The sequence below is a fragment of the Rhinoderma darwinii genome, chromosome 2 (genome assembly GCF_050947455.1).
Source record: "Rhinoderma darwinii isolate aRhiDar2 chromosome 2, aRhiDar2.hap1, whole genome shotgun sequence".
Lineage (NCBI taxonomy): Eukaryota > Metazoa > Chordata > Amphibia > Anura > Rhinodermatidae > Rhinoderma > Rhinoderma darwinii.
The window spans coordinates 23,837,907-23,858,737 of NC_134688.1; the positions used below are offsets into that span (position 1 = coordinate 23,837,907).

The 20,831-nt window shown below is 42.6% G+C and overlaps 1 protein-coding gene across 4 annotated transcripts in view; it reads right to left on the reverse strand.

Annotated features, from left to right (window-relative positions):
* Nucleotides 1–1,643: 1,643 nt before the first annotated feature.
* SLC36A4 (solute carrier family 36 member 4) overlaps nucleotides 1,644–20,831 on the reverse strand; it is a 230,948-nt gene continuing 211,760 nt past the window's right edge. For 3 of the 4 annotated variants that reach the window (XM_075851470.1, XM_075851471.1, XM_075851469.1), the window contains one exon: nucleotides 1,644–2,067. In XM_075851470.1, coding sequence (XP_075707585.1) covers nucleotides 1,763–2,067 — 305 coding nt within the window. In that variant the 3' untranslated portion in view covers nucleotides 1,644–1,762. The remainder of the gene's footprint in view (nucleotides 2,068–20,831) is intronic. The other variant, XR_012881278.1, reaches the window with a different exon arrangement.

Here is a 20,831-nt window from a genome sequence, read left to right on the forward strand (position 1 = left end):
CCGCAGCCACCACTAGGGGGAGCTTACTGCATACAACGTATACATTGGACTGAATAATAACAGTCTGCAGTAAGCTCTTAAGCTCCCCCTAGTGGTTGCTTCAGGCAGCTAAATGTAATAATTGAACTACCTTTATGCAGGGAATTTGGAGTACCTACCACTAAAACCAAGATATAGTAAGAAATTAATCAACACAGAACACTATAATTACAGGGTATTAAAAATGTTGTACATTCCTTTTAAGATACAACTCGAGCTGTCTCATCAGTCTATCATATTGAAGCCACCGTAACGAACAGCTGATCGCTACAGGTCAGGTTCCAAGCACACCCGCAATCATCGGACTTTGCCTGGGGAAGCCTTCTCTGGCCAGACACCCATTCTGGCCACCCTAGCTGTCCATTTATTACATGGCAGCCATTTATCTGAATGGCCACAATGAAAAAACAACATTTGATAAATGGCCATCCATGTAAAAGATAGACAGCTGGAGTCACCGAGAACGGGCGCCGCCCTTAGAGCTCTGGCTCATAGATGGAGGTCCACGTGGTGGATATGGGCAAAGATTGTGTTTATGCCCTTTAAAACTAAGCTACTATGTGCAACAGAATCCATTGATGACAAATTTGTTAAAGAGGACCCCTACCTTCTCCTGACACGTCTGTTTTAGTAAATAATTGAATTTCCCATTAAATAAAATTTCTGAATATCTTTTCTTAGAACTCTGCATTGTGCCGTTCCTCTGTTATTCCTACTAGTAATTTATAATTAAATTGGCAACTGGGTGTTACCATTTGGGGGGGGGGGAGGAGTCTCTACACAAACTGACACTGTCTAATCAGTGCTGACAGAGCAAGACTGAGTAGGGACACAGCCCTTGACAAGTGGAATGGTAACACCCAGTTGTCAATTTATTCATACAATTCTAGGTGGAATAACAGAGGAAAAGCAGAATACCGAGTTCTAAAAAAATACGTTAAAGCAGTGTTATTACATGGGAAATACAGGGATTCACTCAAATAGACGTTTTAGGAGAGGTGACAGGTCAGCTTGAGGGTATGTGCACACGATGAGAGGCTTTTACGGCTGAAATGACAGACTGTTTTCAGGAGAAAACAGCTGCCTCGTTTCAGCCGTAAAAGCTCCTCCTCGTATTATGCGAGGCGTCTGTGACGCTCGTAAATCTTGAGCTGCTCTTCATTGAGTTCAATGAACAACGGCTCAAATTACGTTGCAAAGAAGTGCCCTGCATATAATGTATATAAGCGTCCTGCACTTCTTTGCCGAGGCAGTCAATTTACGCGTCGTCGTTTGACAGCTGTCAAACGACGACGCGTAAATTACAGGTCGTCTGCACAGTACGTCGGCAAACCCATTCAAATGAGTGGGCAGATGTTTGCCGACGTATTGTAGCCCTATTTTCAGGCGTAAATCGAGGCATAATACGCCTCGTTTACGCCTGAAAATAGGTCGTGTGAACCCAGCCTAAAGCAGTGTTCTGCAACCTGTAGCACTCTGTTGTAAAACTACAACTCCCAGAATACCCATTTAACCCATTATAGAATACACTACACCCAAAGAGCCACACAAGAATAATAACCTTTTTCCTTGATATAAAACAGCATAAAAAACATATAAAAAAATCCATCTCAAAGTATTGCTTTTAATAAATAGTCTGTTGAGCCCTTACAGTACAGCGTCACGTCACTTTCTTCCCAATTTAAAGGCACAGGAATATGAATGTTCTTCTATACAGTTTTTCTCAGGGGGTTCCCAAGACAGTGTTGTTGATGTCTTTAAGAGGACTCTCTGTGACATTTGCCGCTAATAATAAATGAGTCGGATAAAGGATTTCTTCAACTGTGACGTATGTTCCCATAACGAATCCAACAAATCCAATCACTGCGATAGAAACGTCTTTGACTATAATGAGCGGGTGGAGATTTTCTTTGTAAAAGGTCATAATTTCCACCAATGGGGGCAGGATTAGCGCTAAGGAACTGCTGCACACCGCACCCACAAATGAGATCACTATGTCAAGACGTGGAATGGACACGGCCATGGCACCTGGAGAAAGACAAAAGATAAGGAGATTCATTGGCACTGACGTTTAACACACCATATAGTATTTTTAAAGGGGTAGTTCCCATGATAAATATTTATGGCATGGTCACAGGATATATGACTGGTTTTGGGAAACCAAAATGGCTTCCATAGGGTTCACCCAACTTTTTCTACAGTCCTGTAATTATGTTTTCAGTACGGGACAGTTTTCCCGCAGCGAGGCAGGGACTCCTAGAGTCATAGATAACTATGATGCTAGGAGCTCGGCTCCCTCAAGTGTGTTCGGTCCGGTAAATGCGGACCGAACATGCTCGTGTGAACCCGCCTAACTATACACCTGCTATGAGAAGATTTGCTATTCTGACTGTTTTGCACTGATGATCACAGACTTAGGCCCCATGCACACGACTGTGCCCATAATCACGGTCCTTTAATTACGGCCGCGGACGGCCATCCGCATTTGCAGGCCGGGCTCCCGTAATAAAGTATGGGAGAACGGTCCGTAAAATAAAGAAATGGAACATGTCCTATTTTTTACGAAAGGTTTTTACAGCATGGACACCTTCCGGTAAATATACGGGAGGGTATCCGTCGGTCATAGAAATGAATGGGTCCATAATTACGGACCATAATCATGGTCCACGTTTAAGGACGATTTTTACGATCGTGTGCATGGGGCCTTAGATACTATCAACTTCACCATGCACTAAAAGTGGAAAAGGAAGAGGTTAATACGATTACAAATAAGTGATGTTAGAACGGTTAGAAAAGGCTAAAACCCAAGAATCTTTTATTTCAAAACTTTACACAAAATTAAAAAAAAGAAAAAGGGTAGATGATACAAAGTTTATTTAAAGCAAATCTAAATGGGAAAGGGATATGGGGATATGGGGAATTACCAATGTCATAATGGTTGGATACACTATACATCACGACTCAGTTCATTATCTGACACAGATTGTACTGCGTATCTATTTCACATAAAAATAAGAGTGAATGATAATTGCCCCAAATACAAAATGAATTATACAGACTTGATGTACTTGCTCTGGCGGTGCCCCAAATCAAAAATATATTAGATGGATGTAATACAGTTTAAGGGTATGTTCACACTGCTTATTTTCAGCCGTTTTTCAGGCCGTAAACACCCCGAAAAACAGATAATACAGGCGGTTGGACGCCTCCAAACATCTGCCCATTGATTTCAATAGTACAAACGGCGTTTCGTTCCCACGGGGGGTATATTTTTTACGCGGCGGTTTGTAAAAATGGCACAAAAGAAAACCCCGTAAAAAGAAGTGCATGTCACTTCTTGGGCCATTTTCTATGTCCCTAGGCTTGAAGGGGTTGGGTGTAAATTTGTGAATAACCTTAAAATCAGTAGAAAATCCTAAGAACGTGGTTAGGGAACAGTTAAATAAGGATTTGAATGGCCCATTTTCTGACAACCCCCCATTTCCTACTTCCAAGCTCTCCCCGTTGGGTATAGTGCCCAAAAACAAAGGAGTAAGTTTACATTAATTCACCCTCTTTCATTTCTGGAGAAGCAGTCCCCAATGATGAAGTTAGTAAGAATATGGCGTTGGTTGGCTATTCTTCATTTGATGACGCCTTGTCTTTACTAAAACTTTTGGTGCCAATGTGCTTTTAGTCAAGGCTGATATTAAATCGTCCTTTTGTTTATTGCCGGTCAACCATTTCGACATCAATTCACTTGGATTTCAATAAGGAAGGAGTTTAATTTTGAAAGACGTCTCCAATGAACATTTCTTTATCCGGTTTTGATTTTTTTCTTTGAACTTTCCTTTATTCATTGGGTTATAATGAGGGATGGGCACGTTGGAGATTTTTTTTAGTAATGGGATCGGCTTATTCAAATATTTGTTCTGGTCTTTTAGATACGTTTGTAAGTGTTATGGACTCATTTATTATTCCTTTAGCAAAATAAACGACGGTATGGCCATGTAGTTGCTTGGAATTTTTAGGTATTTGTATAAATAATGCTTTAATAAAATTCAGGCTACAGGAGGATAAATTGTTGAAAACCATTATATTAATTCAGAAATTGTAAGCTTTTGAAAAAGACGACTAAAAGAGAACCTCGGTCCTTACTTGGCCGATTCGTTTTTTGCCTCTAAATTATTCTGATAGGTGGAGTTTTTTCAAGAAGATTGTATATGGCAACGAAAGGACGGAAATCGCCCTTCTCCAATATTCGTTTGAATAATACTCTAAAAAATTATTCTTTTGACAAATTTTAATGGCAGGAGAATTTTGCTTGGGAATGAGGCAATTTATTTTATTCATGAAAGTATCAGGAGGTTTAGGCTTCGTGGCTTATTTGGATGGCATGTGATCAGCAGAACCATGGCATCATGATTGGCGTAATAATGGTTTACTTAAAAATATTATATCAGTTTTTTTAGTCATTTGGGGCCATTTGTTAGCAAATAAGAGAATTATTTTACAAAACAGACAATAAAGGTTCTATTAACTATTAACGGTCTATAATCACATTTTTAGTTTTGCAATGTCTGAAGTTGTAATGTTTGCATCAAAGCAAAATATATTCCCAGTAAATGTAACAAAATTGTGGAATTTATCTTGCGCAAAGAGGGACAGCTTCCTCCAGCTGGCACCTCACGGGGATAGAAAGGGAATTCCATGTCCAGTTAATCTGTAGAATTTAATTTGGGCTTAGTAGCTGAATGTTGTAAGAGGTCTCTTGCCCCATGAACTTGGTCTGGTTATGCTGAAACGTGGGGAAAATGGTGTTTGTTCTGTAGGAATCTTGAGGAAGGGTTTTAATTTATACTGATTTTGCGTTAGTTTTTTTCAGACTGAAGAAGGCATGGCTCCCTCTTCTACTTATAAAGTGTTAGCTGGAATTTCCTGGTTTTTAAAATTGGCCATTGATTGAGCATTTTAAAGTTAAAGGGGTTTTTCCACGAGGGACATTTATAACATATCCGCAGGATATGTTATAAATGTCAGATAGATCTCTATATCAGATAAATCTCTATCTCTAGAACAGGGCCCCTAAACCCTGTTCTACCTCTGTGTGTGTCGGCTGATTTCCGACCATGAAGGTGAAGACAGCGTAGCTTGTTGAGTTACGCGGTTTTCGTAAGCCCCATAGAACTGAATGGTTGTTACAGAAACAGCGTAGCTCGCATGTTACTCTGCTTCCATAACTGCTATTCACTACTATGGGAGTTACGGAAACAGCGTAGCTCAGCGAGTTACGCTGTTTTTGTAACTCCCGACCATAAAGTAAGGACATAAAGTAAGGAAGTGGCCGGGGAGTCAGCGATACCAGACAAAGCTAGAACGGGGGTTTAGCGGGCCACGTTCTAGAGATACAGTGAAGGAAATAAGCATTTGATCCCTTGCTGATTTTGTAAGTTTGCCCACTGTCAAAGACATGAACAGTCTAGAATTTTTAGGATAGGTTAATTTTACCAGTAAGAGATAGATTATATTAAAAAAAACAACAGAAAATCACATTGTCAAAATTATATATATGTATTTGCATTGTGCACAGAGAAATAAGTATTTGATCCCTTTGGCAAACAAGACTTAATACTTGGTGGCAAAGCCCTTGTTGGCAAGCACAGCAGTCAGACGTTTTTTGTAGTTCATGATGAGGTTTGCACACATGTTAGATGGAATTTTGGCCCACTCCTCTTTGCAGATCATCTGTAAATCATTAAGATTTTCGAGGCTGTCGCTTGGAAACTCGGATCTTCAGCTCCCTCCATAAGTTTTCGATGGGATTAAGGTCTGGAGACTGGCAAGGCCACTCCATGACCTTAATGTGCTTCTTTTTGAGCCACTCCTTTGTTGCCTTGGCTGTATGTTTCGGGTCATTGTCGTGCTGGAAGACCCAGCCACAAGCCATTTTTAATGTCCTGGTGGAGGGAAGGAGGTTGTCACTCAGGATTTGACGGTACATGGCTCCATCCATTCTCCCATTGATGCGGTGAAGTAGTCCTGTGCCCTTAGCAGAGAAACACCCCCAAAACATAATGTTTCCGCCTCCATGCTTGACAGTGGGGACGGTATTCTTTGGGTCATAGGCAGCATTTCTCTTCCTCCAAACACGGCGAGTTGAGTTAATGCCAAATAGCTCAATTTTAGTCTCATCTGACCACAGCACCTTCTCCCAATCACTCTCAGAATCATCCAGATGTTCATTTGCAAACTTCAGACGGGCCTGTACATGTGCCTTCTTGAGCAGGGGGACCTTGCGGGCACTGCAGGATTTTAATCCATTACGGCGTAATGTGCTACCAATGGTTTTCTTGGTGACTGTGGTCCCAGCTGCCTTGAGATCATTAACAAGTTCCCCCAGTGTAGTTTTCGGCTGAGCTCTCACCTTCCTCAGGATCAAGGATACCCCACGAGGTGAGATTTTGCATGGAGCCACAGATCGATGTCGATTGACAGTCATTTTGTATGTCTTCCATTTTCTTACTATTGCACCAACAGTTGTCTCCTTCTCACCCAGCGTCTTACTTATGGTTTTGTAGCCCATTCCAGCCTTGTGCAGGTTTATGATCTTATCCCTGACATCCTTAGAAAGCTCTTTGGTCTTGCCCATGTTGTAGAGGTTAGAGTCAGACTGATTGATTGAGTCTGTGGACAGGAGTCTTTTATACAGGTGACCATGTAAGAGCTGTCTTTAATGCAGGCACCAAGTTGATTTGGAGCGTGTAACTGGTCTGGAGGAGGCTGAACTCTTAATGGTTGGTAGGGGATCAAATACTTATTTCTCTGTGCACAATGCAAATAAATATATATCATTTTGACTTCGTGATTTTCTTTTTTTTTTTTTATATAATCTATCTCTCACTGGTAAAATTAACCTAGCCTAAAAATTCTAGACTGTTCATGACTTTGACAGTGGGCAAACTTACAAAATCAGCAAGGGATCAAATACTTATTTCCTTCACTGTATACCCTGATATACTCCGCACAGTTTACATATATCCTGATGCACTCCGCACAGATTACATATATCCTGATGTACGCTGCACAGTTTACATATACCCTGATGTACTGTGCACAGTTTACATATACCCTGATGTACTCTGCACAACTTACATATACCCTGATGTACTCTGCACAACTTACATATACCCTGATGTACTCCGCACAGTTTACATATACCCTGATGTACTCCGCCCAGCTTACATATACCCTGATGTACTCCGCACAGCTTACATATGCCCTGATGTACTCCGCACAGCTTACATATACCCTGATGCACTCCGCACAGATTACATATATCCTGATGCACTCCGCACAGATTACATGTAACCTGATGTACTCCGCACAGCGTACATATACCCTGATGCACTCCGCACAGATTACATATACCCTGATGTTCTCCGCACAGATTACATATACCCTGATGTTCTCCGCACAGCTTACATATGCCCTGATGTACTCCGCACAGCTTACATATACCCTGATGTACTCCGCATAGCTTACATATGCCCTGATGTACTCCGCACAGCTTACACATGCCCTTATGTACTCCACACAGCTTACATATACCCTGATGTACTCCACACAGCTTACATATACCCTGATGTATTTCGCACAGCTTACATATACCCTGATGTATTCCCCACAGCTTACATATACCCTGATGTACTCCTCACAGCTTACATATGCCCCCACATTATAACCTCAAATACCAGTAAAACCCAAAATAAAACTACTACCAAGCAAAATCTGCACTCCAAAAGCAAAATAGCGGTTCTTCGGAGCATGAACACAACAAATTGGGCACTGAAATTGCATATCTGTGGAAAAATGGCAATTTTTAATCTGCAACATCTATTGTGTACTCATTTTTGTGAAACACTTGTGGGGTTAAAATACTCACTACACTTCTAGATAAATTCCTTGAGGGATGTAGTTTCCAAAATTGGGTAATTTTTCGGAGGTTTCCACTGTACCGGTACCTCAGCCCAATGCAAAATGGTGTCAGAAAACTAATCTTGTAAAATCCCCACTTCAAAAACCAAATGGCGCTCCTTCCCTTTACAGCCTTGTTGTGTGTCCAAATAGCAGTTTACGACCACATATTGGGTATTGCCTCACTTGGGAGAAATTGTATGACAAATTTTGGGGTGTCCTTTCTCCTGTATTCCTTGTAAAAATGAAAATTGTTGAGCTAAAATATATTATTGGAAAAAATTTAGATTTAGATTTTCATGGCCCAATACTAATTAAATCTATAAAACACTTGTATCAAAATATTTAGTACTAATCTAATTCCTTGAGGGGTAAAGTCTCGAAAATGGGGTCACATCTGGGGAATTTCTACTGTACTGGTACCTCAGGAAGCTTTGAACATGCGACATGGCGCCCAGAAACCAATTCAGCAGAATATGCGCACAAAAAGCCAAATGGCGCTCCTTGCATTTTGAGTCCTGCTGTGTGTTCAAACAGAAGTTTGCGATCGCATATGGGGTATTGCTGTATTCGAGATGAAATGCTTTACCAACTTTGGAGGTGCTTTTCTCCTATAGTCCTTGCGAAAATTAAAAATTTTGACCTAGAACTATGTCTTATTGGAAAAAAATAATTATTTTTTTATTTTCACGTCCTAATTCTAATAAATTTAGCAAAAATCTGTGTTGTCAAAATGCTCACTACACCCCTAGATTAATTCCTCAAGGGGTTGTAGTTTACCAAATAGTCACCTTTCAGGGGTTTTATTGTACTGGTACAACAGGGGTTCTGTAAACGCAACATGGCACCCAGGAACCAATCCAGCAAACTCTGCACTCCAAATGGTGCTCCTTCCCTTCTGAGCCCTGCCTTGTATCCAAACAGCAGTCTATGACCACATATGGGGTATTTCCCTGCTCTGAAGAAGATGCTTTACACATGTTGTGGTGCTTTTTCTCCTTCAGTCGTTTAGAAAAGGAAAAATTTAGAACTACAGCTACTGTACGTCTTATTAGTAAAAATTTAATTTTTCATTTTCACTGCCCATTTCTAATAAAAACTATGAGACAGCTGTGAGGTCAAAATGCACACTACACCCCTAGATGTGTTTTTCAATGGGTGTAGTTTGCCAAATGGAGTCACTTTTGGGGAGTTCCTACTGTAGTGGTACCTTAGGGGCTTTGCAAAAGCGACATGGTGTCAAGAAACCAATCCAGCAAAATCTGTGTTCCAAAAGGCAAATGGCACGCATTCCCTTCTGAGCCCTGCCGTGTACCCAAAAAGCAATTTATGACCACATATGGGGTATTTCCCTACTCTGAAGAAGTTGCTTTACAAATGTTGGGATGCTTTTTGTCCGTTATTTGGTGAGAAAATGAAAAATTTTGAGCTAAAGCTACGTCTTTGTTTCCTTTGTTTTGGCACAAGACCTCTTCAAACCTGATATTCTAATAAAAAGTAGGCCCCAAAATCCTCTAGGTGTTCCTTCGCTCCTGAGGCCTGATTTTCAGTCCAGTAGCACGCTAGGGCCACATGTGGGATATTTCTAAAAACTGCAGAATCTGGGCAATAAATATTGAGTTGTGTTTCTCTGGTAAAACCTTCTGTGTTACAGAAAAAAAAAATTAAATTTGAATTTCTGAAAAAAAAAAAAATTAAATCTGTAAATTTCACCTCTACTTTGCTTCAATTCCTGTGAAACGTCTAAAGGGTTAGGAAACTTTCTAAATGCTGTTGAGTACTTTGAGGGGTGCAGGTTTTAAAATCGGGTGATTTATGGGGGTTCCCAAAATATAGGCCCCTCAAAGCTACTTCAGAACTAAACCCTTTACAAATAAGCTGTTGAAATGTTCTTGAAAACGTGAGAAATTGGGGTGGTAAAAACGTCAGTTTTTGGGTTTTCCCATCCTAATAATACCAGTTTGACCATGTGTGATCCGGTCTGCTGAGCCCTGTATCTAAGCCTACCACGAGACGTCAGGACCTCGGCTGCGCTCGGGAACGAGGAGGGTATGTATATTATTATTACTATAGTAACAGGGGACCGTGTTTATTACATAGGCCTCAGTTACTATAGTAACTTTTATAGATGTGGTGTCGGGGGCCGCTGTCACTCCTATAGTGAATGTGGCAGTCGCCAAGGATCTGGACCAAAAGTCCGGGGCATGGGTCCTGAAAGCCCGGTACTAGCGCGCGCGCGCACGCACGCACGCACACGCGCACGCGCACGCGCACACACACACACACACACACACACCAGTATTTACACTGCTGGCTGCAGAAACTAGAACAATAAAGATCTTTAGACATGATGTTTATAATGCAAAGTGTCTTGTTTCACAAAACAATTGAACAGATTAGAAGCCCATTTTATGCCTGCTATACCACGACACCGAGAAGTCAATAAAGGGTTAATAATACTGTTTGTCAACATTCCCATTAGCTTTTAACATCTGACTTTTCAAAACATTACAGTCTTGGCTTAGAAGGCAGATACCGCGCTGTGCCAACTCTGCACAACAAACATTCATAACATTATCTCTCCTCTTTAACAGCCAGGGTAGCAGCGAGAAGCTGGACGCTATAGAGCGCACGCTAGGAGAATAGATAACAAGCTGGCAGTGTGACTGGATTTCAGCAGGATGAAGAGACGTCACTTGCAAAGGGGGTCAAACTTGGAGTAATTCTACTGATCTCAACAGAAGGATTTGATGAAGCGACATCCACAGAAGAAGATCTGTGGTTAGTTCTCCAAGATGTTTGGAACAACCTCCTTGCTGAGTTCCTTCAAACACTGTGTGCAAGTGTACTTCGAAGAATTGATGCTGGTTTGAAGGCAAAGGGTGGTCACAGCAAATATTCATTTTATTTAGATTTCTCTTCTGTTCATTCACTATGCAATTTGTTAATTAAAAAATATATATTAACACTTCTATTTTTGAAAGAATTCTAACCCTAACTCGGCCTAAAACTTTTGCGCAGTACTGTGTATATTACACACACACACACACACACACACACACACACACACACACACAATGATCGACAATAACATTAAAACCTCCTGCCTAATAATGTATAGGTCTCCCTTGAGTCGCTAAAACAGCTCTGACCTGTCAAAGTATGGACTCCACAAGACCTCTGAAGGTTCCTGTGGCATTTGACACGAAGCCGTTAGTAATCACCTTGAACTGGTTGTCATGTTCCTCAAACCATTCCTGAACACGTGCATTATCCTGCTAAATGAGGCCACTGCCATTAGCAAATACCATTACCATGAAGGAGTGTACTTGTCTGCAGCAATATTTAGGTAGGTGGTGTGTGTCACATCCAAATGAATGCCAGGACCTAAGGTTTCCCCGCAGAAAATTGTCCACAGCATCACAAGTCTCTACCGAATGGTCTTCTTCCCATAGTACATCCGGGTGCCATCTCTTACCCAGGTAAGTTAAACACACGCATCCGGCCGTCCACATGATGTTAAATAAAATGTGATTCATCAGACCAGGACTCTTTCTTACATTGCTTCATGGTTCATGATGCCCACGTGCTTTCAGAGAGGGCAGAGGGCAGCATGGGCACTCTGACCTGTCTGCAACTATGCAGCACCATATACAGCAAGCTGCGATGCACCGTGTGTTCAGGTAGCCTTCCATCATAGCCAGCAGTAACTAGCTCTGCAATTTGTGCTACAGTAGCTAATTGTCAGATCAGACCAGACGGGCTAGCCTTAGCTCCCAATGCACATCAATGAGCCTTGGGCTCCCAAGAACCTGTCGCCGGTTCGCTAGTCGTCCTTCCATGGACCACTTCTGGTTGGTACTAACCACTGTATGCTGGGAACACCCCACAAGACCTGCCATTTTGGAGATGCTCTGACCCAGTCGTAGCCATCACAATTTTGTCCTTCTCAAAGTCGCTCGGATCCTTACACTTGCCCATTTTTCCTGCTTCCAATACATAAACTTCAGGAACTGACTGTTCACTGCTGCCAAATATATTGTAACCCCAGACAAGTGCCCGTTTTGAGCTCCTGTAGGGAACAAGCCACATGTGCAAAGACAAATCATTACCAGTGTTGACTTCTTAGGTAATAGTCTCAAGGACGCATGATGTTACGGCTGGCTCTGGTTATAGTGGGCCCCTGTCTACCCCACTCTCAGATTGAGAATGTTTACACATATCTTTATGTCCACCAAAGCAAAGTCAGTCCTGACATCTACCTAGGTTTGCTTGATGCCAACGCCAGCCCTACATGGTGTGGTGGAAGCCAAACCAGTGAATAAATCTCAACCAGTATGGCCAATAATCGTAGAATGCTTTGTCTGCCCAATCACCAAGCCTCTTTGAAGTGGGAGTTTGGATTCCTGGGGAGGAGGACGTTATGGTCGCGTCTTCAGTTGCTCCCTGCCTCTCCTTCCCACCACATGTTTACCTGTACCCTGCATCTTCTGGCTCCGATGCTACTCCTCTCTCCCAGTCCACGCTGCTTGCGGCCTCCCCTGTTGCCGCTCACCTCCAACTCATCTGTCAGCTACTAGTGCACGCATAGACTTTACTTTTCTTACAGGGTCAGTGCGCACCAATTCCTCCTGCTTTCCCAGGTACATAAGGTACTCTCCCCCTTTGCTCATTGCCTGAGAAATTAATTCTATAGTCTTGCTTGCTAGTTCTACTCTGCTGTGCACCTGCGGATTATCTGTAGCCAACCCTGATTAAAATTGACCTTGTCTTGTCTTCCGCCTGCCCTGACCCTTTGCGTGCACACCGTGACAACTGTCTGCTGCCTGCCCTGACCTCTTGCTCTGCTAACTGCAATTCACCGTCTGCCCTGACCTTCGCTTGTACCTGGTCTTCTGTTGTTTTCATCTCGTCTGTCCCGTCAGCATTTGCTAACAGAGACTACTCTGGAAGTAGCAAACTGGGGACTCTAGAAGCCAAGTCCACATCTCTGTAGGAAAATTAAAGGGTAAATACCTTGCAATCCCTTAGACTCCGCTCCCCAGTTTAACCCCACACCAAATCTGTTGGCAGCACAGAGGGTCCACACTCTGTTGGCCCCGTGACAGTCACCAATCTCTACAGGCCACAATGGTAAAAAGGTTGAAAAAAAACGGCACTATACGGCCATGTATCCGCCCTGGACCCCGCAGGGAAATCAAGTGGACAAACCACACCAAATTGTGGTGCAGTTTTTTTGGCGGAATGTCCTCTACAGAAAACAGCAGGTTAAAAAAACAGAAAAAGCTTATACTTACCCATAGTCATAGTGACGCGCCCCTCTGATGTCCTGCAGCCCGGCCACCTGGGGCGACGTTTCATCCCATGTGATCGCTGCAGCAGTCACATGGGATGAAACCTCATCCCAGGAGAAGCATAGAGATCTGAGTATGTATAATCTTTCGCAATTTGTCTGCTGCAATAACGCAAAATTTACGATTTCTTGCGGATTTTACTTCCTATTGAATTAAGAGAAAACCCGCTACAGAAAAACGATTCCGCAGCACAAATTGACATAATGCGGATTAAAAAACAGCACCGCAGCTTAATTTATGGACAGTTTTTCAGCAGATTTTTTACGCAGCGTGTGGAAGAGATTTGTTCAAATCTCATCCACTAAAATACATTGCGGAAAATCTGCAGTATTCTACGCTACGTGTGAACATCACCTACAAGTACATGGTGAGAATGGATTACATTAACCCCTTAATGACCCAGCTAGTTTGTCCTTCAGAAAGCAGCGATTAATTTTGTTTTTTTTCCATCTCCCAATTTCAAAGGACATAACTATTTTATTTTTTAATCGATGTAGAAGTATGAGGGTATGAACTTTATTTTGAAAGGGGAGTAAAAAAACAGCAATTTCATCATGGTCTTTTAGGCTTTTTATTTTTACCACACAGTAAATGATATAAAAACAATGTTAATATTATCCTGCAGGTAAGATTACAGCAAAACCAAATTTATATATTTGTTTTATGTTTTACTACTTTTGCACAATACAAACAGTTTTGTTCTCAGAGCCATAACTTTTTTCATTTTTAAGTCGACAGATCTGCGAGTAGGCTTTTTTTGCAGGACGAGTTGTAGTTTTTATAGCTACCATGTTGGTGTACATTTTTTTTTTCTCCTGTGTGGTTTAGTATAGAGGATCTGTCAGTTCTCCTGTGTGGTGTAGTATAGGGGAGCGGTCAGCTCTCTTGTGTGGTGTAGTATAGAGGAGCTGTCCGCTCTCCTGTGTGGTGTAGTATAGAGGATCTGTCAGCTCTCCTGTGTGGTGTCGTATAGATGATCTGTCAGATCTCCTGTGTGGTGTAGTATAGAGGATCTGTCAGCTCTCCTGTGTGGTGTAGTATAGGGGATCTGTCAGCTCTCCTGTGTGGTGTAGTATAGGGGATCTGTCAGCTCTCCTGTGTGGTGTAGTATAGAGGAGCTGTCAGCTCTCCTGTGTGGTGTAGTATAGAGGATCTGTCAGCTCTCCTGTGTGGTGTAGTATAGGGGATCTGTCAGCTCTCCTGTGTGGTGTAGTATAGGGGATCTGTCAGCTCTCCTGTGTGGTGTAGTATAGAGGAGCTGTCAGCTCTCCTGTGTGGTGTAGTATAGAGGATCTGTCAGCTCTCCTGTTTGGTGTAGTATAGAGGATCTGTCAGCTCTCCTGTGTGGTGTAGTATAGGGCATCTGTCAGCTCTCCTGTGTGGTGTAGTATAGAGGAGCTGTCAGCTCTCCTGTGTGGTGTAGTATAGAGGAGCTGTCAGCTCTCCTGTGTGGTGTAGTATAGATGATCTGTCAGATCTCCTGTGTGGTGTAGTATAGAGGATCTGTCAGATCTCCTGTGTGGTGTAGTATAGGGGATCTGTCAGCTCTCCTGTGTGGTGTAGTATAGAGGAGCTGTCAGCTCTCCTGTGTGGTGTAGTATAGAGGATCTGTCAGGTCTCCTGTGTGTTGTAGCTCAGAGGATCTGTCCGCTCTCCTGTGTGGTGTAGTATAGAGGAGCTGGCAGGTCTCCTGTGTGGTGTAGTATAGAGGAGCCAGTCAGCCCTTCTATGTGGTGTAGTATAGAGGATCTGTCAGCTCTCCTGTGTGGTTTAGTATAGAGGATCTGTCAGTTCTCCTGTGTGGTGTAGTATAGGGGAGCGGTGAGCTCTCTTGTGTGGTGTAGTATAGAGGAGCTGTCCGCTCTCCTGTGTGGTGTAGTATAGAGGATCTGTCAGCTCTCCTGTGTGGTGTAGTATAGATGATCTGTCAGATCTCCTGTGTGGTGTAGTATAGAGGATCTGTCAGCTCTCCTGTGTGGTGTAGTATAGGGGATCTGTCAGCTCTCCTGTGTGGTGTAGTATAGAGGAGCTGTCAGCGCTCCTGTGTGGTGTAGTATAGATGATCTGTCAGCTCTCCTGTGTGGTGTAGTATAGAGGATCTGTCAGCTCTACTGTGTGGTGTAGTATAGAGGAGCTGTCAGCTCTCCTGTGTGGTGTAGTATAGAGGATCTGTCAGCTCTACTGTGTGGTGTAGTATAGAGGATCTGTCAGCTCTCCTGTGTGGTGTAGTATAGAGGAGCTGTCCGCTCTGTGTGGTGTAGTATAGAGGATCTGTCAGCTCTCCTGTGTGGTGTAGTATAGAGGATCTGTCAGGTCTCCTGTGTGTTGTAGCTTAGAGGATCTGTCCGCTCTCCTGTGTGGTGTAGTATAGAGGAGCTGTCAGCTCTCCTGTGTGGTGTAGTATAGATGATCTGTCAGCTCTCCTGTGTGGTGTAGTATAGAGGATCTGTCAGCTCTACTGTGTGGTGTGGTGTAGTATAGAGGAGCTGTCCGCTCTGTGTGGTGTAGTATAGAGGAGCGGTCAGCTCTCCTGTGTGGTGTAGTATAGAGGAGCGGTCAGCTCTCCTGTGTGGTGTAGTATAGAGGATCTGTCAGCTCTCCTTTGTGGTGTAATGAAGAGGACCTGTTAGTTCTCCTAACAAGTCTAGGTGAGTGAATAATAAAAATAATTAATAAGAACAAGTCCCAGGATCTCTCTGCACTTGCTCCATGCCACTGCAAACACTTGTCCCGGTGTCTTCTCCAGAAGATATTTTCCTCCTCACACCTGCAGCTACAAGTACCCACACTGATCAGAAATCAAAAAAGATCACAACTCTCACAGGCTGTTTCCCCTGCCTGTTTAAAACAGCATATCATAATAAAGTTCACAGACCGTTTCCAACGGGTTTCACCTTTCAACTCCCCATACGTGTGCAGCATGTAATGGGGAGGGCTGCACAAACCCTGGGGCACTTTTACATTTTTTTCTACCTCCCACCGTTATTTAGATATCGAGGCCGTTATATTTGGCACCCGATATTTAAATAACTCCCTGAACAGTCAACGGGGCCTGTACTGGCAAGGGGGCGTGTTACTATGGCAGTGACACTGTCCAATCAGATATGGACAGTGCCACAGCATGAGAGAGTGTGCGATTGCATTCTTTTTACCCGAACAGGCAAGGGGGCGTGTCACTGCTACGGACAGAATGCGCGCTTTCATCTCTTGCGAGAGATCAGTCTGGTATTGTCTGCCGAACTGGCAAGGGGGCGTGTCTCTGCTACGGACAGTGGAAGCGCTCCCCAGCTCTTACATTGTCCGTAGCAGTGACACGCCCCCTTGCCTGTTCGGGTGAAAAGACTGCAATCGCACACACTCTCATGCTGTAGCACTCTCCATATCTGATTGGACAGTGTCACAGCCATAGTAACACGCCCCCTTGATAGTACACACCCCGTTGACTGTTCAGGGGGTTATTTAAATATCGGGCGCCAAATAGAACGGCACCGATATCTAAATAATGGTGGGAGGTAGAAAAAAAATGTAAAATTGCCCCAGGGTTTTTGCAGCCCTCCCCATTACATGTTGCACTGTACGGGGAGGTGAAAGGTTCTCTTTAAGGCTTCGTCAAAGGTCATGAGACAGATGCAATCTATTTTTATTCCTGATCAGTGCGCGTAGTCTTAGCTGCAAGTGTAATGAGGAAGAGTGCTTGAAGAGAAGACACCGGGATTGAGATTTCAGCTCTAAAGTCCACAGAATTGAGAATGAAACTCTGGAGTATAATACAGGCTGTAACTCAGGATCAGTACAAGATAAGTCATGAAGTGTATTTACAAAGTTACTCAACTTTTTAGGTACAGTAAACATCTCCCTGCTTTACAGAAGCTCAGTGAAGCTGTTAAGAGATGTGTCGGACAACAAAATTGCTGATAGTTTTCAATTACAAATCAGCTGAACCGAGAATGCAGCTCTGGAGTATAATACAATCTGTAATTCAGGAGTACAAGATTAGTAATAAAATTTATATACAAAATTGCTTTACTTTTTATGTAGATTAATTGTACATAGAATTTGCAAAAGTGTGCCTAAAGGTAAACATATACAATAAGAAATTATTTATTAGTGCTTTATACTTCTGAAACGCGTTCCTTGTCCTGAAATCACCTATCTTTTGTGAGAAATCTTCCTAAGAGCGATATGACTGCCCAACATCTTGCATTACAGTCCAATATGCATACGGATATGTAGAATAAGGGAAAAAAAAATCATAAAAAATCATAAAAATAATTGGAGGCTTTTTCCCAAAGTAATTACCACTGTGCATTATTCCCCGACTAGCAAATGTAAAACTAAGACAATAAGATGGAATATTTGCATTTTGCTATTAGCACTTCTGGCTGGCGCTGAACATTACTAATATGTATGTGCAGACATGAAAAGCCTACTGTAATTATGGTAATAGAATATGTCGGAGAATATTGACTTCTTCATTTCCACAGTATATTGTTGTTATTTAATTTTCCTGGGGAATTTTGGTGGCTAGGGACCCGGAACTTAAAGTGCCCAAGAAATTGTAATGAACGCTGTATCATCAAATGTATATTCATTATGTAAAATATTCTTATTACTATCTCAGCGGCCAGAAACTAAGCGGCTGCGAGCAGAAAACAATCTACTTCATCAGAATATTTCATCATATAAAATATGTAAATAACAAAATGTGTTCAGCAAATTCCTGACATGAAATTTGAAAAAAACAAAAACACTAAGGCCCCGTGCACACGACAGTATTTTTCATCAGTAATTACGGACTCATTCATTTCTATTGGCCACGGACACCTTTCATTATTTTTACGGATGAGTGTCCGTGCTGAAAAAATGATAAAACCTGCCCTATTCTTGTCAGTAATTACGGCAAGGACTCTCCCTTAGAAGTCTATGGGAGCTTCCGTAAATACGGGCGGCTACTGATGTGCATCCGTAAACCGTCTGTATTTACAGAAGTATTGCTAGGCAACATGTTGATGACCTCATTTGCAACCTCCCTCTTTTTGTAAGGATCCATATATACGGATGGAGTACGGATGAGATCTGTACCGTATTTACGGACACCCTTCCGTATATACGCATGAAATACGGATGCCTACAGATCCGTATTTATGGACAGTATTTCTGGATAGATGAAAATACTGTCGTGTGCATGGGGCCTTAGACAGTATATAAAATCTTACAAAAATAGTCATCAGATGGTGCATAGCTCTACCCTAAGGCCCCATGCACACGACCGTAAAATCGCCCGTAATTACAGGCCCACTCCTTTCCATGGCCGACAAACAACTTCCCGTATGTCTACGGGGGGTGTCCATGCCATAGAAACCTGCCAAAAAACAATAGGACATGTCCTATTTTTTTCATTTTACGCACTGTGCTCCTATACTTTATGATGGGAGCATGGCTCGTAAAAACGTCCGGCCGGCCACGCCCGTCATTACGGGTCGAAATAACGGGCACGGTCGTGCGAATGAAGGCTAAGGGTAAGATCACACGTTGCGGAAAATCTCATCCACACGCTGCGTAAATATTAAACATAAAAAACCCTCAGAAATTGACCTGCGGTGCAGTTTTTTAATCCGCAGCATGTCAATTGTATTTGCGTAAATCGCTGCTTTTCTGTTGCAGGTTTTCCCTATTGAAGTTGATGGGAAGGTAAAACCCAGAACAAATAGCAGATGCTGAGATTTTTGCGGTGAAAAAGCTGAGTCTGCCACAAAAATTACAAATCAGAAAAAAAATAAAAAAATCTTATACTTACCCAGAATTCTGTGCTTCTTGTCCAGGCCGGATATACACAGGCTGCAACGGTCACATGGGATGAAACGGCATCCCAGTGCTGCAGAACGTCAGAGGGACATGTTGCCATGGTAAGCATATCCATTTTTTTTCCCATTGCAGGATTTCCGCAGAGGACAAACCGAATGAAAAACTGCACCACGAATTGGTGTTTTTTATTTAACCAGAATTCTCTGTGGCGAATAGGGCGGTTACACGGTATCCGCCCTGTGTGAACATACCCTAAGAGTAGGCCTAGCTGTTGGTTAAATCTGGAATCAGTTAAAGGGGTTGTCTGATAAAGAACCCTAATAGAGCAAATGGACATAATAGGGGAAAACCTCTATTAGCTAGAGCAGAAAGCCGCTAACAAGAGCCACTTTGGAAGACCTGGCCTATGCTAGTATGATATGGTCGGCCATTCACTTGAATGGCCGGCAAGTAATACTGCTGTACATTTCCCCTGCAGAGGGCGCTGCATGGGAAATGTTTGGCCAGACACAGCTTTACCTGGTGATAACAGCTGATCACTGGGGTTTTCTGAATCTGGACCCAAGGCGATAAGCCAATCACCAGTCAGCTTCAAATTGAAAGAGTTCTCTTTTTGTGACCATCCCGCTAATATACTATAATCCTGTGAGTGACGCGGGGGTTGGGTTATTAGTGAAAAAGAAGTGACTGCAGTGTTTTCTGTAATGTACTGTATACTTTTAAAGGGATTTTCCAGGGTTTAACATTGAAGTCACAAGCGAGTGACAAAGCTGAGGGGACTAACATAAGGTGACAGTGGTTGTCACCTGCCAGTTTGGTGGCACACATTTACACCATTTGTATATCTGTACCTAGGGTGGCTGCTGGTACCAAGAGCTAGAGTCAGGAGTTAAAGTGCCATTGTCAGAAGAGACTGTAAACCGAGCGAGTATGCAACTGAAATGGACATAAGGGAGGCGTGTTTAAGGAGAGCCCGGTCATTCAGCTGCTCTCAGCCAATCAACATTGCTGGGGGTGTTAACAATGCTGATTGGCTGATATCAACTGACAAACATCACTATAGCCCAAACTAAAAATGACCGGCGGTGATTACTAAAGGGTCGGGGAATTTAACAGGTGAGGATTGGTTATCCTTTTTATTATATTTAATTTACATTTCCTACAATCAGGCAAATTTTTTCACCTCCTGGAAAAACCCCTCTAATTCATATTCAGGCAAAGAGTCCTTGGGCAATGTGAATACCAATCACCGCCAGTCACGGGCACTAAATCTACACCATTTGGCTAATGAAACGATGGCCACCCTTATGGTTCATAAAACAGGAAAACTTGCACAAATAGAGTTGATTTGAGCTAGGTCATGAATTTTTTGGTTTTATTTAATGCTTTTGTTGGCTGTTACACAGTAGAACTTTTTTGGCGCCAGCATTTTTAAAGGTGACATTATAAATTGTAACACCCGCCATTTTATACGGAGTGTCTGACTTGACAATATCGGGCCAACAGGCCAATAAGGGGTCAGTGAAGGATGACAATTAAGGAGCCTAAAAAACTAAAAACCCATTTTTCTGGGTGTAATGTTATATTGCATTACCAGCTTCATTTGTCAGTGATTGTGTTTTCTGCACCAGTGGAAGAGATAAAAGCCGTAAGATTAATTCATAACTCCTAATTCTCTAC